The 26,173-nt window shown below is 44.6% G+C and overlaps 1 protein-coding gene across 1 annotated transcript in view; it reads left to right on the top strand.

Moving 5' to 3' along the window:
• Positions 1 to 26,173, top strand: part of ndrg2 (NDRG family member 2) — a gene marked incomplete at its 3' end in the record, with an annotated part of 53,764 nt that overhangs the window by 5,904 nt on the left and 21,687 nt on the right. The window contains exons 2-8 of the mRNA XM_080017423.1: positions 5,297 to 5,410; positions 9,823 to 9,864; positions 13,448 to 13,553; positions 17,408 to 17,528; positions 20,880 to 20,942; positions 21,702 to 21,762; positions 25,971 to 26,057. Coding sequence (XP_079873549.1) covers positions 5,315 to 5,410; positions 9,823 to 9,864; positions 13,448 to 13,553; positions 17,408 to 17,528; positions 20,880 to 20,942; positions 21,702 to 21,762; positions 25,971 to 26,057 — 576 coding nt within the window. The 5' untranslated portion in view covers positions 5,297 to 5,314. The remainder of the gene's footprint in view (positions 1 to 5,296; positions 5,411 to 9,822; positions 9,865 to 13,447; positions 13,554 to 17,407; positions 17,529 to 20,879; positions 20,943 to 21,701; positions 21,763 to 25,970; positions 26,058 to 26,173) is intronic.

Genomic DNA, 26,173 nt, shown 5'->3' with positions numbered 1-26,173 from the left:
AAGAGGTTTATTCGTCACATTCATATACATACTTTCATACATATATGCAGTGAAATGTCAATGCAACGCACCCAGTGATTACACACAATATGTTCTAGACTGAACGCAATAGCTACCTACCTACTTGACTAACTAACTAATTCCTAAAACGTAATGCAGTAAGTTGAATACTATAGAATAAAATAAAATAAAATAAGATAAAATAAGAACTCAAAGGTAATGCAGGGTGGGTGTACAAAATAGAATAAAGGGAATAGGCTTATGTATAGTATATGATAGGGATAGAGTTATGTATATGGGATAGGTCATTATGTATATACAGATATGTGCATTAAAGTGGCATGCGAATAAAGTGAGGTAGTATTTGTGAGATATACCGCACAGTATACAACAGTACGGTGCAGCAATATGGGAACACCGAACAACCCAGAACAGTGGCACAGTATGCGGTACAGTATGCTACATACAGTACAGTAAGGTAGTGGAGCCTATGTGTGTGGCTCAGTGAGGACCCCTGGTGAGTTCAGCATTAACAGTTCTTATGGCTTGCGGGAAAAAACTCTGTCTCAGTCTCTCTGTTCTCGCTGTGTGACTGCGGAGGCGCTTGCCTGACCGCAGCAGCTGGAACAGTCCGTTGTTGGGGTGATGAGGATCCTTCATGATGCTACAGCTCTGCTACTACACCTCCTGGTGTATAACTCCTGCAAGGGGGGGAGGGTAGTTCCAGTGGTACGTTCAGCTGAACGCACCACCCTCTGCAGGGCCCGCCTGTCCTGAGCAGTACAGCTCCCAAACCAGGCAGTGATGTTGCCTGTCAGGATGCTCTCCACTGCTCCAGAGTAGAAGGAGCAGTGGAGAGCATCTCTCCTCACCGAGACCCGGAATTTCCTCAGCTGCTTGAGGTGGTAAAGACGCTGCCTCGCCTTTCTCACCAGAGTGTCTGTATGTACAGTCCATGTTAGGTCCTCTGTGATGTGGACTCCCAGGTATTTGAAACTGCTCACCCTGTCAACAGAAGTCCCATTAATCACCAAGGGCACATGCGTCCTCGATTGTGATCCTCGCCTAAAGTCCACAATCAGCTCCTTAGTTTTGTTGACGTTCAGGTGGAGGCTATTGTCCTGGCACCAGAGTGACAGGTCAGCCACCTCCTCGTGGTAGGCCTTCTCGTCGCAGTCGGTGATCAGGCCCACGACAACGGTGTCGTCTGCAAACTTTATGATGGTGTTGGAGCTGGACCTGGCCACACAGTCATGTGTGTACAGGGAGTACAGTAGGGGGCTGAGGACGCAGCCCTGGGGGGATCCTGTATTCAGGGTGAGGGAGCTTGACATGTGCTTCCCCACCCTGACCACCTGGGGGCGGGCTGTGAGGAATTCCAGGATCCAGGCACACAGCGGAGCATTCAGTCCGAGCTCCTTCAGCTTGACAGCCAGTCTGGTGGGGACTATGGTGTTGAAAGCTGAACTATTGTCAATGAACAGCATTCTCACATAGGCCCCCTTCTGGCCATCCAGATGCGTGAGCGTGGTGTGCAGTACCTGGGAGACCGCATCATCCGTGGATCTGTTCTGCCGGTACGCGAACTGCAACGGGTCCAAGGTGCGGGGGAGGGAGGCGCAGATATAATCCTTAATCAGCCTCTCGAAACACTTCATGACCACCGAGGTGAGGGCCACCTGACGGTAGTCATTCAGGAAGGCAGGAGAGGTGATCTTCGGGACAGGTACGACGGTGAACCTCTTGAAGCAGGACGGGACCACTGATTCAGCCAGGGAGATGTTGAATATTGTAGTGAACACCGGAGCTAGCTGGTTAGCACAGGTCTTCAGTACTCGCCCAGATATGCCATCTGGGCCCGCAGCTTTCCTGGTGTTCACACGCATCAGAGCCCTCCTGACCTCGTGCACGGACACTGAGAGTGCGCGCTCATCCCCAGCAGTGTAACTCCAATTAGCCTGCGAGCTAGCGGTGCTGTTGCCAGACTCGAACCACGCATAACAGGAGTTCAGTTGGTCTGCTAGGGAGGCGTCCACACTCGTGGCTGGGGAGGAGCTGCTGTTGTAATTCGTAATAGTCCGCAGGCCCCTGCCACAAGCGTCTTGTGTCCCCCCGCTCCATCTGTAGCTCCACAGTCTCTCTGTACGTCCGTTTGGCGTCCTTCACTGCCCTCCGCAGATTGTACGATGCCACTTTGTAATTGTCCATATTTCCGGAAACAAGACCGTCGTTGTAAGCGGCTGTGCGAGCATTCAGAGCGCAGCGGATGGATTTATCAACCCACGGTTTCTGGTTTGGAAATCTCCGAACTTTCACCGTGGGAACGATGTTGTCTGCTAGCGTAGTTACAAAACTTACTACAACCTCCGTAAACTCGCTGACGTCACTTGAACTTGATTGGAACATGTCCCAGTCTACGTCAGTCGGAGCGTCCTGAAGCGCAGCCTCCGATTGGTCCGTCCACCGCTTCACTTCCCTCGTTACCACCAGTTCTCGCGCGATCAGAGGCCTGTAAACAGGAACCAGCGAGGTGTGGTGTGATCTGATTTCCCGAAAGCAGGGAGCGAGACTGTCTTGTATCCGTTCTTGTAAGGTGTGTAACAATGGTCCAAAGTTCTATCTCCCCTGGTGGCACACGTAATGTGTTGGTGGAAATTAGGCAGAAATTTGGTCCTGGCCCTGTTTAAGTCCCCAGTCACCACCACAGCCGTGTCGGGATGTCTGTTCTGAAATCCGCACAACACATCGTACAGGACCGACAGAGCTGCGTCGGTGTCCACTTGCGGTGGGTTATAAACGGCTGTAATAATGACCGTGTTAAATTCTCGGGGGAGATAAAATGGACGGCATAGCATCCTATGCCGTCCATTTTATCTCCCCCAGGAATGTGACAATAATGACACGGTCATTATTGCTGTTCCAGGTTGGGTGAGCAGGAGTGGGAGAGGAATTTGGTGTTGTTGGCGTTACACCAGCGGTTGTTTACCATTAGGCATACGCCTCCACCTTTGGATTTCCCCGACTCCCCCGTTCTGTCGCTGCGGAACACGGAGAAGGACTCGGCTGGACGTATGGCTTCGTCCGGCACCAGTGGGTTCAACCATGTCTCCGTCAGACAGAGGACGCAACAGTTCCTCGTGTCTCGCTGGAATTTAATCCTCACTCGAAGTTCATCCATCTTGTTCTCCAGGGACTGGACGTTGGCAAGAAGGATGCTTGGCAGAGGTGGACGGTAAGGTGCGTCCTCATTCTGACCCGAATGCCACCTCGTTTACCTCGGTGCTTCCTCCGTGGGCCAGCCTGTGGAACAGCGGCTCCAATTTTGTTGGTTGTTGTTGAGAGTGTTCCCGCGTAGGATTTCCGCGGCCACTCTGCTTCCACGGATAAAAGTCCCAAAGTTGTTCGTTTAGGGAAATTTTTATATCAATGAGTGCATCGCGGCTCGTATGAGGTAATTGCCGATGCTTTTTTGGCGTACATTATGATAAAAAATGGAAAAAAATACTAAAAAGTGCGAGAGTCAACCGGAGCGCCGGCGCAGGCGACCGCAAGGGGCGGCGCCACTATCGCCAAGTGGTCGAAGTGGTGGGGTTGAGGTACAGTAAAGGTGTATGAAGATGTGACTGTTGCCAGTAGCATCCACTATATGAGGCTCACATCCCGTTCTGGCGTTCAGGTCTCCATCAGCAGAATAGCACCCTGGGCCTGTTAGTGGTTGAGCTCTACTTGGAGATTGTCATCAAAGTGTGTACTGCACATTTGTTTGAATGGTTATCACATTTGATGATGATTTTATTTAATTGAAGCCAGATATGTGTTGGTGATTTTTTGATGTGCTTGAATTGGCTTGACAGATCTGACAGACCTGAGTCTCTTCGTGGTTGGTGTTTTTCTGCTTGAGGGGTGGTTGTAAGATTCCTGTGTGTCTGTGTCCTGCCCACACCATGTTTCTAGCAGTATCACAACATCATGTCCTTCCATACATCCCATAAACTCTGGGTTTGTACTCTTTGCTCCAAAAACTGAAGAGTGCAACCCTTGAATGTTCCATGAGCTAATTAAAAAATATTGAATTTATTACATAGATCTATGTACAATGACAAGTAAACAACAACAAAGTAAACAACAAGTAAACAGTTGAAATTAGGATCAGTAAGGTAGAATTTTTGTATTTTTAATTTTTTATGTTTTCTAATAATGGTGTGTGTGTGTGTGTGTGTGTGTGTGTGTGTGTGTGTGTGTGTGTGTGTGTGTGTGTGTGTGTGTGTGTGTGTCTAGGTTTATTTTATTTTATTATTATTATTATTATTATTATTATTATTATTATTATTATTATTAACCAATCACCTTGCAGATGAGGTGCAGTGACTGCCTCGCCTGTCCAATGTCCAGGTGTCCTGAAACTACCTGTGCGTAGGTGTGCTTCCTTTCAGGGGGCAGCAGAGCTTGGGCGGTGATCTGCTGTGCTCCTGTAAAGGGTGCTGTGCCAGGTGTGTTGTCTCGGGCGTGGCACCAGAGCTTGACTGCTCTCCTTGGGCTGGAGGACACCTATTCTGGGTTCTGTTTGGTGGGAGTGTAGAAGGCTGGGTGTCCACCTTGTCCGAGAGTCCTGCCAGTTCAGACCCATTCCAACCCGACCGGACCCCTCCTGTCGTCTCCACTGTGTCCCCGAATAAACCTCCTTCGTTAACCCCTGTCTGCCTACCGTCTCTATGTCGTGCATTTGAGTCCCTCCTAGCCTTGATCGTAACACTGGGATCCTCTGGGTGGGGGTCTAGAAGGCTGGGATTTGGTAGGTTGTGGTCTGTTGGGTTGAGCTTTCCTCTGTCTTGCTTGGTAGGGTGTGTGATGTTGTAGGAGAGCTGGAGTATCTACTCTGTAGGGTGTGGCTCTTCTCAGGTCCTCTGCAAACTTCCAGATGTATTTCTGGGCCAGGTGTACCTTGTGGTGTAGGTGCACGGACGTTAGAGTGGTGGGGCATGGAGGTTGGAGGGGGAAAGTAGGTGCTGTGGTTGCGGGGGGCGGTGTAGCAGTGGTACTGGGTTCAGTGTGGGACTGGTCAGAGGGATAAGATGGATGGGATGGAGGGAGGGGATAGAGGGATGGGACAGAGTGATTGGACAGAAGGATGAGGTGTAGGGATAGGAAGGAGGGATGGGATGGAGAGATGAGACAGATGTCTGTGGAGCAGATCTGGTCATCATGTGGATATGTTCCTGGTTTAATTACTTCCGGTTCCTGTTTTAACAACTTCCTGTTCCCGCTTGAATTCCTTCCTGTTCCTGCCCCCTCGCAGGATGTACTAGGCCTCGCCATGATGACAGACATACAGGACATCACCATAGCAACAGAGATGCAGGACGTGGCCGTTACAGAGGAGAATCCACTGCTCCCTGCCGATGGCGCCAAGGTCAGAGTGCACGCCTGCATGTGCACGTGATTTTTACAGTACAGCTGTGTGTGTAAGTGTGTGTGTGTGTGTGTGTGTGTGTGTGTGTGTGTGTGTGTGTGTGTGTGTGTGTGTGTGTGTGTGTGTGTGTGTGTGTGTGTGTGTGTGTGTGTGTATGTGTGTGTGTGTGTGTGTGTGTGTGTGCTAATAGTATTATTATTACAAATGGTATTATTATTACAAATTGTCTTAATTATACTAATTGTATAAATAATACTAATTGTACTTGTAGTATTGTTATTACTAATGGAATAATTATTAGTAATAGTATTAATATTAGTAATAGTATTTATAATAATAATAGTATTATTATTAGTAATTGTGTTATTATTAGTAATAGTATTAATAATACTAATAGTATTATTATTAATAATAGTATTTATAATACTAATAGTATTTTTATTAATAATAGTATTCATAATACAAAAAATATTATTATTAGTAATAGTATAAATAATACTGAACGTATTATTAGTACTAATAGTATTATTATTGGTAATAGTATTAGTATTAGTAATAGTATTAATAAAACGAATAGTATTATTATTACTGCTAGTATTATTATTACTCATACTATATATGATACTTATAGTATATAATTACTTATAGTATTATTATTACTAATAGTATTATTATTACTAAAAGTATTTATGATACTAATAATATTAATATTAGTATTAGTATTATTATTACTGCTAGTATTATTATTACTCATAGTATATATGATACTTATAGTATTATAATTACTTATAGTATTATTATTACTAATAGTATTATTATTACTAATAGTATTTATAATACTAATAATATTAATATTAGTAATAGTATTATTATTAGTAATAGTATTTATAATGCTAATAGTATTAATATTACTAATTGTAATATTATTAGTAATAGTATTAATAATACTAATAGTATTATTATTACTAATTGTTTTATTTTTATAAATAGTACCTAAATAAATATACCTTAAAATACCTATAATATAATAATAGGAATAAAAATACCTTCTATAAAAGAAGAATTCTTTAGTGAGTTGGGTGTAGTAGTGGAGAGCGTCCCCAAGGGAGAAGGAGTGGTCATTGGAGCAGCTCTCAAGGAGCATGTTGGCGAAGGGATCAGAGACAGGTGATGAGAAGGTGATGAGTAGGTATGGTGTCAAGGAGAGGAATGTTGAAGGACAAATGGTGGTGGATTTCGCCAAAAGGATGGAATTGGCTGTTGTGAATATGTATCTCAAGAAAAGGGAGGAACACAGGGTGACATACAAGAGTGGAGGAAGGTGCACACAGGTGGACTACATCTTAAGCAGGAGGTACAATCTGACAGAGATTAGTGACTGCAAAGTGGTGGTAGGGGAGTGTGTTGCTAGGCAGCATCGGATGGTGGTCTGTAGGATGACTCTGGAGGCCAAGAAGAGGAAGAGAGTGAAAGAAGAGCCAAAGATAAAATGGTGGAAGATGAAATAGGAGGAGTGTTGCATGCATTTTATGGAAGAGGTAATGCAGGCAATAGGTGGGAATGAACGGTTACCAGATGACTGGGTAACAACTGCAGAAGTGGTGAGGGAGACTGCCGAAGGTACTCGGTCTATCATGCGGGAAGAGGAAAGAAGACAAGGACTCTTGGTGGTGGAATGAGGAAGTACAGGAGAGCATAGAGCAGAAGAGATTGGCGAAGAAGAAATGGGACAGTTGAAGAGGTGTGCAGCAGGCGTGAAGAAGGCATTCAAAGTCAGCTCTGAGTCCTTTCTTGTTTACAATGGTGATAGACAGGTTAACAGATTAAATCAGGCAGGAAATCTCTGTGAACTATGATGTTCGCGGATGACATTGTGATCTGTAGCGAGAGTAGGGAGAAGGTTGAGGAGAGCCTGGAGAAGTAGAGACATGCATTAGAGAGAAGAGGAATCAAAGTCAGCAGGAGTAAGACAGAATACATGTGCCTGAATTGGAGGGAGGGCAGCGAAAAGCTGAGAATGCAAGGAGTGGAGGTATAGAAGGCGGATGAGTTCAAGTACTTGGGGTCGACCATCCAAAGCAGCGGAGAGTGCAGGAGAGAGGGGAAGAAGAGACTACAGGCAGGGTGGAGTGGGTGGAGAACACTGTCCAGAGTGATCTGTGACAGAAGGGTTCCAGCCAGAGTGAAGGGGAAGGTGTACAGGACGGTAGTGAGAGCAGCCATGTTGTAGGGTTTAGAGGCGGTGGCACTGACAAAAAGGCAGGTGGCTGAACTGTAGGTGGCAGAGTTGAGGATGTTGAGATTTCAATCGGGAGTGACAAGGATGAACAGGAAAATGAGTACATTAGAGGGACAGCTCAGGTTGGACAGTTTGGTGGAAAAGTGAGAGAGGCGAGATTGAGATGGTTTTTACACGTGTGTAGGAGAGATGAGTTACATTGGGAGAAGGATGCTGAGGATGGAGCTGCCGGGCAAGAGGAAAAGAGGAAGGCCAAAGAGAAGGTTTATGGATGTGGTAAGGGAGGACATGCGGGCAGTTGGTGTAAGGGAGGAAGATGCGCAAAAGAGAAGGTATTGAAGGCATATGATCCGCTGTGGCGACCCCAGCGGGAGCAGCCGACAGAAAAATAAATATTAATAATACCAATAGTATTATTATTACTATAAGTAATAATAATGCAATTAGTATGAATCATACTAATAGTATTATTATTACTAATAGTATCATTATTAGTAATAGTATTAACAATACTAATAGTATTATGATTACTTATTGTATTATTATTACTAATAGTATTATTATTAGTTATAGTATTAATAATACTAATACAGTGGTACTTTGACTTACGAGTTTAATTCGTTCCGTGACAGAGCTTGTAATTCAATCTGCTCGTATAGCAAATCAATTTTCCCCATTGAAATAAAGTGAAATGCCTTTAATCCGTTCCAGCCCCCAAAAAAACACCACCATTTTTTTTGTTACGTGTTTTTAAATAAGAAAAATGTATTTATAAATAACAAATATTGTATAAAAACATAATGAAACATAATAAAAGAGAATGTGTACATCATTTTTTCCTTCTCGCAGATGATACCCTCCGTCACGTTATCTCCTGCGAGCTGCTTCTCCGTCAACCACACCAACAGCAGATTCTCCCATCTTTTCATGGACAGCGGTCCGCAGCTTAGACAATATTTTAACGCCCTTGGCTGGCGTAATACCCTTTATCGTCTCGTTCTGCTTCAGTACGGTACATATCGTAGAAGTACTACGCTCGTACTGCTTCGCCAATTCCATCACACGCACACCTCGCTCATGTTTTTCTATTATTTTGCGCTTTAAGTCAATGGACATCATATGCTTCTTCTTCTCAGCACTTACTTTTTTCGGATCTATGGTTCGAAAAAAAAAATTGGCAAAATAACTGCACAAAAAGCACTAAACGCGAGCACAAAACACAAAAGCGATGCTTCCACGCTCAGGTAACCACGTTAAGTGAAGGAGTGAGACGCAGGATGCTGGCTGCATTCGCTCACCAGCCCACCAGCGGCGGTGTACCTGAAGCTCGCTCCTCGTAACTCAAATTTTTGCTCGCAAATCAAGACAAAAAATCGACGGAACGACGGCTCGTAACTCGGAAAACTCGTATGTTAGTGCGCTCGTAACTCAAGGTACCACTGTAGTATTATTATTAATAATATAATTATTAATACTAATTTTATTATTATAACTAATAGCATTATTATTAGTAATAGTAGTAATTAATAGTAATAAAACAATAATTGTGGCACGGTGGTGCAGTGCATTGCACTGCTGCCTCACAGCAAGAAGGTCCTGGGTTCGATTCCCGCCTGGGGCGCTGTTGGCACCGTGCTCCGGCGGGTTATCCCCCGAATAGGAGCCTTTCTGTGTGGAGTTTGCATGTTCTCCCCGTGCTCACATGGGGTTTCCTCCACCTCATGTCAGTAAGGACCCCCCTCAAAAACATGCACACATCATCGTCTGACCAGCGATGGACACTTATCACCTGGTCCCCGGGCGCGTCCACGTATGCTGCCCAGGAGGACAAGCCAGGATGGGTTAAATGCAGAGGAACCATTTCACCAGCCACCATCCAAAGCATGTGCATGTGTGTGTGTGTGCAAGCATGTGTTGTGTGACAAATAAAGACTCTTTCTTTTCTAGTATTGGTATATGTATGTGACAAATAATCTCTTGAACTTGAACTTGAACTTGAACTTATTAGTAATAGTATTAATAATACTAATAGTATTATTATTGGAAATAGTATTATTATTACTAATTGTATAAATAATACAAATATTATTAGAATAACTTATAGTATTATTATAACTTATAGTAATACTGTTTTCAAATTAACCTTTTAATTTCTTCTAAATGTTCTTTCCAGGACATGGAAGTGGCCACAAGGATGCTGTTGGACCAGGGCGAGGTGAGACCTGGATAGAAATACACATAAACATGGAAACCTACAAATATATATCCACATAAAGTGTGTATATACATCTAAACATAAATACATAATATTGGTGCAGGCAGCAATTTACGGGGTCCAGTTGAGTTTCCGTAATGCTGTGATCAGCCTTTAAGTACCTTTACATTTCATGTTTTTGAAATAAATTGTGACCCACCGCAGACTTTAGACAGACATTATGCGGCTTTTGTAATGTTGTTTTTTTCTCATCATTTGAAAGTGGAGAATCAGAGCTTCCAAACAAGGTGTCACTTGTGCAACTCAAGGAAATATTTTCAAAGCTATCACTTGTTAATGACAAGGGTGTGGCAAACTGTGATTCTGAGAAAATCACCTTCAAAGTTTCGCCGAGACTTGGCTTCATTCAGCTAGCTCCCAGAATGTAAATGGGGTTGGTGGACAAACAAAGCCTCATGGCTAATTAACATAATGCTGAATGGGCCATTCATGAACAGCGTCAACAACACACAACAAATTTTGTTTTAAAAAAAGCTTTTAACAGTAAGAATATACATGTTTTATAAAAGTTGAATTATTTTGGAGTTTAAAAGTACGGACAACACTACAAAATGTAGAGTCTATCAATAATATGACTCCCAGAAAACCTGAAATCTGAAAACTGTCACCAATGGACTTCATCATGCCATCAACTTCTTCCGTTGTAACAACAGCGGGTGTATCGTCGGTCTCCTCCGGTGGTTCTTGAAAATATTCAGTTTCATCGTCACATTATGGTTGAAATCCGCTGTTTGAAATGTTCTCCAAGTCCGGAGTAATATCATATTCAGCAGGACTGTCAATCTCTGTGTCGCTGTCGGAGTACTGACTGTCATCGCGGAAAATTTAGTCCAGAACTAGCTCCTTACACTGACTTAGATCTATCGCACTGGTCAGATTAAGGTCCGAGATATGATTCAGAGCTCCCGCCTCCCACTTTGTGTAATCCATAACGATACGGAGAAGAAAGTTTTCACAGACAAGTGAGACAGAAACACCCTCGTGCTGCGCTTTAACCGTCTGTTTAAGGAAGTGACGTAGGTGCGTGACACGTTTCTTCTTCTTTTACGCAGTTTCACAACAATGGCTCCATGTCTGTAAAAGTGGTACGATTTAAAGGTTGAATTCTGTCAAAACGGTTTCACATTGTCTTCACCTGGACGGTCGCTAAAAGGAAACCATTGATCGGCATTATTCAGCATTATTTAGCGTCTCAGTAAGTGAGGTGCATTTCCCCATGTAATCTAAGAGGAATATTTAACTCAATGGTTTAACATTTTTCTGCTAGTTATAAATCAAACTAGAATCGAGCCACTGGGGTGCAGAAGCCAGTGTATCATCAGTGCCAGCCCCAAACCCGGATGAATAGAGAGGGCTGCGTCAGGAAGGCCGTCCGGCGTAAAAACCATGACAAATCAAACATGCGGACAACAAATCTGATTTCCATACCGGATCGGTCGTGGCCCGGATTAGCAATTACCGTCGCTGGTGCTAGTGGAAATTGTGCTACTGTCGGCCCGAAGAAGAAGAAGGGGGGAAGGTGTGTCAGGAGACAACAGGAGAGGAAGAAGGGTAGCAGAGTAGAGTTGAGAGTAGGAACTTTGAACGTTGGCACTATGAAGGGTAAAGAGAGAAAGCTGGCTGACATGATGGAGAGAAAGAAGGTAGATGTACTATGTGTACAAGAGACCAGGTGGAAGGGCAGTAAGGCCAGGAGTGTCAGAGCCGGGTACAAACTGTTCTTCCATGGCGTGGTTGGCAGGAAAAATGGGGTAGGGATAGTCTTGAAGGAAGAATATGTCAAGAGTGTTTTGTAGGTGACAAGAGTGTCGGACAGAGTGATGAGCATGAGCATGAAGCTGGAAATTGATGGAGTGATAATGAATGTGGTCAGTGCATATGCTGCTGCTCCAGCTGTGGGAAAGGTTAGTGGAGGCTAGGTTCAGAGGAGAGGTGGGGATCAGCGAGCAGCAGTATGGTTTCATGCCAAGAAAGAGTACTACAGATTCAATATTTGCTTTAAGAATGCTGATGGAAAAGTACAGGGAAGGCCAGAGGGAGTTGCACTGCGTCTTTGTGGATTGAGAGAAAGCCTATGATAGGGTGCCGAGAGAGGATGTGTGGTATTATATGAGGAAGTCGGGGGTGGCAGAGGAGTACGTAAACTGGCTGAACTAGAAGTGACAGAGTTGAGGATGTTGAGATTTCCATTGGGAGTGACAAGGATGGACAGGCTTAAGAATGAGTACATGAGAGGGACAGCTCAGGTTGGACAGTTTGATGGAAAAGTGAAAGGCCAGATTGAGATGGTTTGGACACGTGTAGGAGAGATGAGTTACATTGGGAGAAGGATGCTGAGGATGGAGCTGCCAGGCAAGAGGAAAAGAGGAAGGCCAAAGAGAAGGTTTATGGATGTGGTGAGGGAGGACATGCAGGCGTTTGTTGTAAGGGAGGAAGATTCGCAGAACCGAAGGTACTGGAAGCAGATGATCCGCTGTGGCGACCCCTAATGGGAGCAGCCTAAAGAAAAAACGATTTATAAATCAAACTAGATTTTGAAAATACGTTGAGATAAAAAAAACACAAAGTATTTCATGTATTTTTCATGCTCGTGTTCAAGCAATCACCAGCATCACTGAATGTTCCTCTTATATAGTTTAGTTTAAATGTCCCTCAAGGACGGTGTTTCAACAATTTCGGTCATTGGTAGTGTTGACAAAAAAGAAGGGGATGCTTCCTCCAAAGGTCTTTTAGAAATTCCTGCGGTGTGAAGACGCCTTTTGTGACCGTTTTTAGTTTCCGGGGTTTTGTAAAACGCAGAACATGTTACATTTTTCCGAGTTTCATTAAAATTCATATTGATGAACTGGTTGAAAAGGGAAACGGCCGAAACATGGCTTCCTTTCTAGAAATAGAAGCTGCTTTCCCATGTTTAGTAGAAAAAAGTTGTTAAAACTGTATTACTTTCTGTCTTGGATCATGGTGATGTAATCGGCTCAAGTTGTCTGTCTCGGTGTGGCAGGTGGCTGGATGCCAATGAGTTCAGAGAGACAAAGATTGGACTTATATGACTTGGGATGAGGACAAATGTCACAAAGTTCCCCTCTCATGAAACTAATTATTTTAATTTTTTAAATGATTTTACTTTCGTTAAAAAATTGCAACCGTTTTTTACTAATTTCCGCTCCAAATTGAGATGGTTATTGATCAAACTGGAACCTCAAGACTTCTGAAAAGTCCTGGTTCTATGTACTGCTATTGTCGTGTTTCAGATTCTTTTAGCCCGAAAAGCGCCAAGATTAAAAATAAAAACATCCGAGCAATAACAGGATCCCTAATAAGTATATATTTACACACATAAGCCCGAAAAGCGCCAAGATTAAAAATAAAAACATCCGAGCAATAACAGGATCCCTAATAAGTATATATTTACACACATAATCATAAATATATATATACATATATACACATGAATATACAGTATATACAAATATATGTACTTTATACAGAATCTTTAACTTGGCATAACCCCTCCCCCCTCCAGGAACACAGTATTGAGACCCCCCACGGGGTGTTGCACGTCACCCTCCATGGAACAGCCAACACCCGCCGCCCGGCGATCCTCACCTTCCACGACGTTGGCCTGGACAGTCAGTATTGCAGCTAGATAATCAGCTAGTTAACTACTAACTAACTGGCTGGTTAACCACTTGTTGATCACTCTGCAGGCGTTTAGAGATATCCCACAGAGCTGTGTAACAATAACGATTAGAATTACTATTAGTATTACTATTAGTATTACTATTAGGATTAATATTACTATTAGTACTAATATAACTGTGAGTTTGTGGCAGACCAAGGGGCATGGTCAACCACCGGCTGCAGACGACACTTTTCCTCAAGTTGGACCAATCAGTGCCCGCGCAGCACTGATTAGTCCGACTCGAGGCAGGGAGATTTCTAATGTTTGTCTGTCTCGCAAAGGGGATTGACAAACGGGTTTTTCAGCCAACCAGGAGAGCGGAACGCCAATACTCCTGCACCAGAAATCATCATCATCATTATTATTATTTATACTTCTTGCCAGTGAGCCTTTTGTTCCTCAATCCAATAAAAACTCCATGTTGGCGCACCACGACAAGAAAGACGCTGTCTCCCTCCCTTAAACCCTACCTGTGGGAGTCTCTGCCTATAGGATGATAATGATGGGAAAGGGAACAATGCTGTCCCCTTGGTCCGCCAGAGAGTATTTATATTGCTATTTTTATTTTATTTATATTTTTTATTAGTATTACTATTAGAATAAGTATTGCTGCAATGCATTCACCACCTGATGGTCAGTGAGTCACACAAATGCATACACTATTCCGTCACCTCCTCCATCCTCTACCCCTGCAGCCCACTCAGCTCTACTGAACGCTACTGGTATGCCTTCCACTACTAACTATACAACCATTCCTGTAAGGTCCATTGCTAGACCTTATGTACAATGTTCAAAGCGTGCTTTAGCTACTTTACATCTAATTAGGGTTCCTCTACAATCCCAGACCACTTGCCCCTTATTGCATACATCTGAGTTTAACCCAGCCTCCTTTTTTAATCCACATACTTTTAAAAATAGAAAAGGTTTAGGTCTAATTCATATGAACATTAGAAGCTTAAATATAAAAAAAAATTGATCATTTCAAGATTCTGGTTTCTCGAAGTATCCTGATATACTGGTGTTGACCAAAACTTGGCTAAAGAAACATATCCTGGATCCTGAGGTTTCTTTAAATGGATATCATTTGTTTAGAATAGACAGAAATGCAAGAGGAGTTGGGGTGGTATTAAATCATATCTTTTGGCACAGTTCTTAATGAAGTCAATTTAAAGAAAGGTTTTGAATTTCTTGGTCTTAAGGTCAACTTGGGGCAAAATAATTCAGTTGTTCTGATTGGGATTTATAGACCTCCCTCTGCTGAATCTGACGCAAAATTGGCAGATCTATTCTCTCAATATAATAATTTGGAGATAATACTCTCGGGTGACTCAATTGCTTGATCAATCTCTGACTATTGCAGAGAGGTGTGTGGTCATCTCAACCTAACCCAACTGATTACTAACCCTACTTACTAAGCCTCATGTAAAAATTACTTCGAAGTCAACATTAATTGATCTTATCCTATCCAATAGGAGTGATACAATTGTTGATTCTGGTGTATTTGACCTGAATAACTGACCACTGCCCCATAGCCTGGATTAGGGATAGGCGACTCAAGAAGATTTAACCGCGAGTCGTTGTCAAGAGAAATTTTTTAAATTTCAATGAGCAAGCCTTCTTACATTATTTTTTTCAGAGTGGCTTTTCAAATACATTAGGAATCATGGACGTTGATCTAGCACTGGATCATTTTATAAGCACCTTCAACTCAGTGGTCTAACCCCCTAACCCTAACACTAACCCTGCCCTGTTTAAAAAGTAAAGAACTAAAAATAGGTCCAGTGCTTGGTTCACCTCCGAACTATCTTTCTTGTTCAAATTAAAGAATAAGGTTTGGGTCCTAGCTAGAACACCTGGAGACACTTCCCATTCATTTGCTTATAGGCATTTCAGAAATAAATTGACATCGTCAGTGAGGAAAGCCCAATCTGATTATTATTTAAATACCATTTTTAGTTGTTATTCAAATCCAGCCAAATTCGGGAAGGTAGTGAATTCAACCAAGAATAAATATGCAATTTCCCACACATTTTAACTCTGGTCAGTGTGTAATATCTGATCACAAGAAAATATGCACAGAATTTAACAAAAAATTAGCTGCAGCTGGTCACCTTTTTGAAAATGGGATCAGTTAAATCTATGAGTAATCCAGAAATTAATGTCTTTGTACATACTCTAAGTCTTAAATTCCCTCCAGCTTCTCACTCCTTATGTAGTTACTGGATCATTGACTCCAACAAAGCAACTGGAGAAGACATTCTGGAGCCTTTCTTTCTTCAGGTCTCTGCCTTGATGATTTCAGAATAAAAAACACATTTTTAATTCATCCATTTCATCAAGTATAATTCCCAAAGTGTGAAATGTAAAAAATAAAACTGATATTTTAACTTTGGTGGATAAAAATAAGCATCGTGCTGCTCAACTTATCAAAAGCCTTTGATACAGTTGATCATTCCCTGCTCTTGGCTAAGACCCAAATGCTTATAGATGGTGCCAAAACCACCTCTCTGATGGACAGCAGTGTGTTACAACATTAATGTTCAATCTGCATTTTTATCCATACCAAAAGGTGTCCGTAAGGTTAGATCTTAGGACCGGTCCTTTTCACAATTTATACCAATGATATTGCCCGGTCTTTGAATACCAGTAGTGTCCATCTGTACATGGATGTCCCTGTCTTATATTGTTGGGCTGACACAATAATATTGGCTATTGACAATCTGCAAATTTCTTTTAATTTTCTGCAAGAGTCACTTTCGATCTCAAACTTGTGTTAAATGCTGACAAAAAATATATTTGCTATTCACAAGAGCTAAGGAAATGAATTATAGAAAACTTCATATTAGCACTTTACTCTGTACAGCTATTGAAATAGTCCCGCACAGTATTTAGGCATCTGGATTGATGACGACTCACTTTTTAAATTCATAATGATGAACTGGTTGAAAAGGGAAGCGGCCGAAACATGGCTTCCTTTCTAGAAATAGAAGCTGCCATGTTTAGTAGAAAAAAGTTGTTAAAACTGTATTACTTTCTGTCTTGGATCATGGTGATGTAATATTCTGTAGAGACATGCTTCTGTTACCACACTTAAGACCTATGATGCTATTCATCACTCCACTCTTAGATTTATTACTGGTGATGCCTAAAGTACAAATCATTGCACTCCCTATGAAAACGTTTGTTGGCTCTCTCTCTGTGAGAAAAGATCAACACTGGTATATCTTCTTTTACAAAACGCTCCTAAAAAAACTACCAGTTGACATGTCTTCACCACCTTGACTTACACCTCAATGTAGGAGCTTTATCAGACCTGCTCTCCAGACTGGATTACACTAGATTACACTGTGATGCACTTTAAATATTGGTTCCTTGATACCATTGAGATATTTCGAAATATTCTTACAAATCTCATTGTTTTAGAATGTAATTGTTTTAACTGGGAATGTTTTTAACGAATGTCGATGTTTGTTCTCTTCTTGTCTTCTTGACTTAGTTTAGTTTTTTATTTTGTTATGTGTGCTATTTCTTTCCCACCTAATGTGATCTCAGTTCACCCCTCAATGTATCCCCGAGAACTAAATAACAGTGAATTTAAATTTATTTTTTTTTTATTACTATTAGTATTATTATGAGTATTAGTATTACTATTACTATTACTATTAGTACTAGTATTACTATGACTATTGGTATTAATATTTGTATTACTGGTCTATATTAGTCCATGGATTGATTAAATGAAGTTCAGTGGATGTGTTGCCAGATAACTAAAGTGCCCCCCCCCCTCTCTCTCTCCATCAGGTAAGAGTTGTTTCTCTCCTCTCTTTAAGTTTGAGGAGATGCAGGAGATTGTGAAGAACTTCACGCTGGTTCACATTGATGCTCCGGGTCAAGAGCATGGAGCTAGTGCCTTCCCTGCAGGGTGTGTGTGTGCGTGCACGTGTGAAAATGTTGAACGGTGTTATGGAATCCCCTAACCCTAAACCTAAAGGTGGAACGGTTTTAGGGTGGAACGCTGTGAAGGTAGAATAGTGTTGAGATGTCAACCCTAACCCTTAATGTTATTCCACTTTAAATCCCTTCCACCTTAACCCCATTCCACCTTAATGCCTGTTCCACGTTAAGACTGTTTCACCTTAACACCGTTCTGTGTTAAACCCATTCCACATAAAAAAAACATTCCCCCTTTATGCCTTGTTTTGGACTTTAAAATTAAGGTATAGTTAGTCTACATCCGCCATGACCTCAGAATCGGCACTACATGCAATCACGTCGCATTCGACGGCAAGCAGGTAGCAGCAGGTTTTGTCAGATCACCAGGATAAGTTTGGGATACTATCCCAGAAAGAAGATACCGCCAGCTGTGGAAAGATTTGAAGCAGGAGTAGGAGATGTGAGCGGGGCTACAAGCTAAGCTAAAGACCCAGAAGTGTGGGTGTTCCCTAACCAGAAACCCTGGATGAACAAAAAAGGTCAGGAATCTTTTAAAGCTGAGAGATGCAGCTTACAGAGCCAGTGACACTGCAGCCTATAGTCAAGCAAGAGCTTATCTTAAACAAAGCATTACCTCAGCAAAAAAAACAACTACAAACTCTGGATCAACAACATTGACCCCTGATGCATGTGTCAAGGCGTGCAGGCTGTCAGAATGAAGGATAGTCTGACTGTAAGCCAAAACCTCTTAATGGTCAAGGACCATAACATGTTCTTTGCCCACTTTGACAGAGTTAACAACATAGAGAAATGGATACTGCCACTAGATCACCATGGACCATGGAAACTAATGAGGTCAGAAGGGCACTACTCAGCATCAATGTAAGGAAAGCAGCTGGACCTGATGGTTTCCCAGGGTGCGTGCTCCGGGCTTTCGCTGACCAGTTAGCAGAGGTCTTAGCTAACATTTTTAATCTCTCCTTGACCTACACTGTTGTCCTGACATGCCTGACAAATCTGCAACCATCATGCCCACCCCGGCCTCTATACTACCCTGGATCACCTGGGAAGACCGAACACGTATGTCAGGATGCTCTTTTTGGACTTCAGTACGGCCTGTCATTCCAAACAGAGTAGTGTCCAAACTGCACAGCCTGGGCCTGAACACAGCCATTTGTGACTGGACTCTGGATTTTTTTACCAACCGCCACTCGACTGTCAGGTTAGGAAAACATACATCCTCCACCCTTACCCTGAACACTGCTAATCCAATGGGTTGTGTGCTGAGCCCTCTTCACCCATGACTGTCTACCTGTCAATGCAACAGACACCATCATCATCAAGTTTGCAGATGACACGACAGGCATGGGCCTGATCTCAACAACGATGAGTCAGCGTACAGAGACAAGGTGCGAAACCTGACAGCCTGGTGTCCTGCCAGGCTGCCAAGACTAAAAAGATTGTGGTGGAAGACAAGGAGAGCAGATCCCAGCCCACTGTTCATTGACGGTGAGGCTGTGGAGAGAGTTTCCAGTTTTAAATTCCTGGGGGCGCACATCACTGAGGACTCCTGGACCATACACACATCCACTGTCATCGGGAAGGTACAACAATCCCTCTACTTTCTCAGGAAGCAAGCCAGCCTGCCGCAGAGCCTTCTGGTGAACTTTTACTAGTGCACAGTAGAGAGTATCCTGACGTATTGCATCACAGTGTGATATGTCAGATGCACCAGGAAGGACCAGAAAGCTCTACAGAAGGTCGTCAAGCCGGCCCAAAAAATCATTGGGACACAGCTGCTGGCAGTGGAAGACTTCATCCAGCCCACCCTGCTCACCGCCTCTTCAAACTACTCCCCTCTGGCAGGCGATACAGGACAATACATGCACGCATCACAAGATAGAAAAACAGCTTCTTCCCAAAATATGTCAAATTTTTTAACATGGCCTGACCGTGGCTCTGAGCCAATTTGACAAGGGCCAAATTGTGATGGCAAGACGACTGGGTCAGAGCGTCTTGTGGGGTGTTCCCGGTATGCAGTGGTTTGCACCTACCAAAGGTGTCAAATTCAGGACAACCGGTATACCGGCTCATTGATGCGTGTGGGGAGCGAAGTCTAGCCTGTCTGATACGATCTGACAGAAGAGCTCCTGTAGCACAAATTGCTGAAAAAGTTGATGCTGGCTACAATTGAAAGGTGTCAGAACACACAGTGCATCACAGCTTGCTGTGTATGGGGCTGTGTAGCTGCAGACCGGTCAGAGTGCCCATGCTGACACCTGCACACCGCCAAAAGTGCCTACAATGGGCACATTGCATCAGAATTGGACCATGGCACAGAAGCTGGAAGAAGTAGGCCTGGTCCGATGAATCACGTTTTCTTTTACATGACGTGGATTACTGGGTGCATGCACTTCGCTGACCTGGAGAAGAGATGGCACCAGGATGCCCTATGGGAAAAGGCAAGCCAGCTGAAGGAGTGTGATGCTCTGGGCAATGTATTGCTGAGAAACCTTGGGTCCTGGCATTCATGTGAATGTTACTTTGACACTTACCACCTAACTAAACATTATTGCAGACCCAGTACACCCCTTCATGGCAAAGGTATTCCCTGATGGTAGTGGTCTCTTCCAGCAAGATAATGCGCATGCCACACTGAATTTTTCAGGAATGGTTTGCGGAACATGACAAAGACTTTGAGGTTTTGACTTGGCCTCCAAATTCCTCACATGTAGCTCGGATGGAGCATCTGTGGAATGTACTGGAAGAACAAGCCCGATCCATGGGGCCCCACCTCACAACTTCCAGGACTTAAAGGATCTGCTGCTACCGTCTTGGTGCCAGATTCAACAGGACACCTACAGAGATTGTATGGAGTCCATGCCTCCATGGGTCAGAGCTGGTTTGGGGACACAAGGAGGGGCTACACAATATTAGTGGTTATAAGTGGTGGTTTTAATGTTGTGGCTGATCGGTGTATACGTATACCACCTCCCACCCCCATCCCCCACTGCTGAACTCTCTACCGTGCAATATTACCTCCTCGTATCTGTGTTGCTTCTTAATTGAACGCTGCTAGTTGAGTACTGCTCTTAATTTGACATTTTTAATTGTTTTAATATCGTTTTAATACCAGGGAATGCCATCGTAATTTGGTTGCGTTGATGTCTTGCACATCAGTACAATGACAATAAAGTTTCTTATCTCTTAACTTCGCACAACCTTAATACCATTCCACTTTAGCTCTATTCCACCTTAACGCTCTTCCACATTAACACCGTTCCATCTAAACACTGTTTCACCATAAAGCCACACCACTTTAATGCCTTTCACCTTAAAGCTTTCAGTTTCCCTGCATGGAGACCATCGCTGAGATGATCCCAGCTGTGTTGACCTTCTTCAAGTGAGTGCACAGTATTAAGATAAGATAAGTTAGGTAAGTAAGGTAAGATAAGGTAAGAAAGTAAATTGGATAAAATATGATAAGGTAAGGTAAGATAAAGTAATATAAGTTAGATAAGGTAAGATAAGGTAGGGCAAGATAAGGTAGGATAAGGTAGGGTAGGATATGATATGGTAGAATAATGTAAGGTCAGAGAAATTTCAGTGGGAGGCACTTAAAAAAGGCTGTCCCAACTAGAGGCCTGTCGGCTGGCAGCCAGTTTCCAATCGGTTGCCAGGCGGCGCCTAGCTGGCTGGGATTCCCCCCTCCTTCTGATGTGTCATGACAGGGTGTTTTTAGTTTCAACTGTAAACACTTCCATTCATTAAGTTGCGGTGTCACCACGGAATGGCGCTTACTTCTCAAAAACACGCCTACATTTCAAAGAGAGATTTTACATAAAAATGGCAAGTATGTAAACAGCTGTTTTCCTTCATTTTGAAGTGGCCAAGTGTGTGGATTTATAGGTTCTAGTCTTTGGCCTTTTGCCTCCCAGCCGGCTGGGGACCGCGTTGCAATCGGCTGGGAACTGGCTGCCAGGTGGCTCCCAGTCAATAGGCCTCCAGCTGGGACAGCCTTCTCTAAGCAGCTCCCAGTGTAGGGTAAGATAAGATAGGATAAGGCAGGATAAGATAAGGTAGGACAAGGTAAGATTAGGCAGCATATGGTATGGCAAGATAAGGTAGGAGAAGACTTTTTATTTGTTTCCTCTTTTCTCAGCTTCTGTTCTGTGATCGGCGTGGGAGTCGGAGCCGGAGCGTTCGTCTTATCCAAGTTTGCAGTGAGTCTCTACTTAATGAGCATCAGTGCTCAAGGGGCGTGGCTCAGGTCCAGATGATCCAAGTCCAAGTTCTTCTCTGGCTTCTTATCTTAGCTGCCATGTTTAGTCCGTTTGAATGGAACCCTGGTGCGCTGACCCCCTAATGCACTGACCCCCTGGGCGTGGGTCTTAAAGCAGGGGTAAATGCAGTAATCACACTCAGGTGGGGAACAAAACAACCAGTCCCAGACTGTCTGGGGATGTGGCCTAGGACAGGTTCCAAGTGAATCCTAGTGTGGTTCATTTACAGTGAGAACACAATCTGAACCTGATTCGACCCAATTGCAGGAAGTGAACCCTATGCATTACTGGCACTTATTTACATTTCCAGCCTTGCCCCGTCCAACGCCACTGGCTCGCAGTGGAATTACATTACATTGCATTTGGCAGACGCTTTTATCCAAAGCGACTTACAATTATTCAAACACCGACGGACGCAGCCATCAGGAGCAATTAGGGGTTAAGTGTCTTGCTCAAGGACACTACAGCATGCTAGCAGGAGGAGCCTGGGATCAAACCAGCAACCTTTAGATTGCTAGACGACCAGCTCTACCTCCTGAGCTACCATTCCCTGTAGAAGTGGAAACTTCTACACTGAGTGATTTCGTTCTACAGAGACAGACACAGTCCAGAGTCCTGAGGTAGGAAACTGTGGATTACAGGAAGTGGACTGCAGGAAGCAGACAGACAGCTTCTGACTTTCAGAAGGGGCTCCCACACTACCCACAATGCAATTTGTTAAAGCAACAGGCCCCATATCCCAGCGGGCTCAGGCGTACTGGACCCAGGCAGTGTGAAGCCCAATTGAATCAAATAGAAAACAAATCAAAAGTATCGATTTCACTTTGATTCGAATGACACGCAAGGACTCACACCTGGACTCACTTGCTCACTCACACCTGGACTCACACCTTGGCTCACTCATACCTGGTCTCACTCACACCTGGACTCAGTCACACCTGGACTCCCACCTGGACTCACATCCGGACTCACTCACACCTGGACTCACTCACACCCAGACTGATTCACATCTGGACTCACTCAGACCTGGACTCACACCTTTACCCACTCACACCTGGACTCACTCACACCTGGAGTCACTTACATCTGTACTCACTCACATCTTGACTCACTAACACCTGGACTCACACCTGGGCTCACTCACACCTGGACTCACTGTCACCTGCACTCACACCTGGGCTCACACCCAGACTCATTCACACCTGAACTCACTCACACCTGGACTCCCACCTGGACTTACACCCAGACTCACTCACACCTGGACTCACATCTTGACTCGCTCACACTGGGACTCACTCACATTCGGAATCACCCACACCTGGACTCACATCTGGATTACACCCAGACTCACTCACAACTGGACTCCCTCACACCTGAACTCCAACCTGGACTTACACCCAGACTCTCTCACATCTGGACTCCCCCCTGGACTCACACCTTTACTCATTCACACCCAGACTCACTCACACCGTGACTCACACCTGGACTCACTCACACCCGTACTCACACATGGACTCACACCTGTTCTAACACCTTGGCTCAGTCACACTCGGACACACAGCTGGACTCACTCACACCAGGCCTCATTCACACCCTGACTCACTCACACCTGGACTCCCACCTGGACTTACACACAGACTCACTCACACCTGGATTCACACCTGGACTCACTCAAACCTGGACTCACATCTGGCCTCGCACCAGGACTCATTACACCTGGGCTCACACATGGACTGACTCACATCTGGACTCACTCACACCTGGACTCACTGTCACCTGCACTCACACCTGGGCTCACACCCAGACTCATTCACACCTGAACTCACTCACACCTGGACTCCCACCTGGACTTACACCCAGACTCACTCACACCTGGACTCACATCTTGACTCGCTCACACTGGGACTCACTCACATTCGGAATCACCCACACCTGGACTCACATCTGGATTACACCCAGACTCACTCACAACTGGACTCCCTCACACCTGAACTCCAACCTGGACTTACACCCAGACTCTCTCACATCTGGACTCCCCCCTGGACTCACACCTTTACTCATTCACACCCAGACTCACTCACACCGTGACTCACACCTGGACTCACTCACACCCGTACTCACACATGGACTCACATCTGTTCTCACACCTTGGCTCAGTCACACTCGGACACACAGCTGGACTCACTCACACCAGGCCTCATTCACACCTGGACTCACTCACAACTGGACTCCCACCTGGACTTACACACAGACTCACTCACACCTGGATTCACACCTGGACTCACTCAAACCTGGACTCACATCTGGCCTCGCACCAGGACTCATTACACCTGGGCTCACACATGGACTGACTCACATCTGGACTCACTCACACCTGGGCTCACACATGGACTGACTCACATCTGGACTCACTCACACCTGGACTCATTCACATCTGGACTCACTCACACCTGGACTAACTCACATCCAGACTCACTCACACCTGGACTTACTCACACTTGGATTCACTCACATCCAGCCTCACTCACACCTGGACTCACTCACACCTGGACTCACTCACAGTCAGACTCACTCACACCTTGACTCACTCACATTCAGATTCACTCACACCCAGACTTACTCACACCCGGACTCACTCACATCTGGACTCACTCACACCTGGACTCACACCTTGACTCACTCACACCTGGACTCACACCTTGACTCACTCCTTGACTCACTCACACCTGGACTCACATCCAGACTCACTCACACCTGTACTTATTCTTATCTGGACTCACTCACTCACACCTGGACTCATTCACATCTGGACTCACTCACACCTGGACTAACTCACATCCAGACTCACTCACACCTGGACTCACTCACACTTGGATTCACTCACATCCAGCCTAACTCACCTGTACTCACTCACACCTGGACTCACTCACACCTTGACTCACTCACATTCAGATTCACTCACACCCAGACTTACTCACACCCGGACTCACTCACATCTGGACTCACTCACACCTGGACTAACTTACACCTGGACTCACTCACACCTGGACTCACTCACATTCAGACTCACTCACACCTTGACTCACTCACATTCAGATTCACTCACACCCAGACTTACTCACACCCGGACTCACTCACATCTGGACTCACTCACACCTGGACTCACACCTTGACTCACTCACACCTGGACTCACACCTTGACTCACTCCTTGACTCACTCACACCTGGACTCACATCTAGACTCACTCATACCTGTACTTATTCACATCTGGACTCACTCACACCTGGACTCATTCACATCTGGACTCACTCACACCTGGACTAACTCACATCCAGACTCACTCACACTTGGATTCACTCACATCCAGCCTCACTCTCACCTGTACTCACTCACACCTGGACTCACTCACACCTGGACTCACTCACATTCAGACTCACTCACACCCAGACTTACTCACACCCGGACTCACTCACATCTGGACTCACTCCTTGACTCACTCACACCTGGACTCACTCCTTGACTCACTCCTTGACTCACTCCTTGACTCACTCACACCTGGACTCACATCTGGACTCACTCACACCTGTACTCATTCACATCTGGACTCATTCACACCTGGACTCACTCACATCCAGACTCACTCACACTTGGACTCACTCACACTTGGATTCACTCACATCCAGCCTCACTCACACCTGGACTCACTCACATTCAGACTCACTCACACCTTGACTCACTCACATCCAGACTCACTCACCCCTGGACTCAATCACATCCGGACTCACTCACACCTGGACTTGGATAGGACGAACGCTCCGGCTCCGACTCCCACACCTGGACTCACTCACACCTGGACTCACTTACATCCGGACTCACTCACACCTGGACTTACACCCAGATTAACTCACACCTTGACTCACTCACACCTGGACTCACATCTAGACTCACCCCTAGACTCATTCACACCTGGACTCACTCTCACCTCGACTCAGTCAGGTGCTTGGTAGATAGCAGGACCTTAACAGTGATTGTTTTCGCTCTATCCCTTCCTATCACTCTCTCCAACCCTCCCTCCCCCTCCATCCCTCTCCCTCACCTCCATCTGCTAACCCTTTCCCCCTCTCCATCCGTGCTTCCCCCCTGCCAGCTGGCCCACCCAGACTCAGTGGAAGGTCTGGTCCTGATCAACATTGACACCAATGCCCGGGGATGGATGGACTGGGCCGCCCACAAGGTGTAGCTTCTCCCCCTTTATTCTTTCCTTCCTTCTCTCTCTTATTTCTTTCCTCTGTGACCACAATTATTGACTTGATCCCTTCGTCACAATGAATCAATAGTGACCAATAGTAA

This window comes from Zeus faber (genome assembly GCF_960531495.2).
Source record: "Zeus faber genome assembly, chromosome: 17".
Classification (NCBI taxonomy): domain Eukaryota; kingdom Metazoa; phylum Chordata; class Actinopteri; order Zeiformes; family Zeidae; genus Zeus; species Zeus faber.
This window is presented reverse-complemented; position numbering and strand designations above follow the sequence as displayed.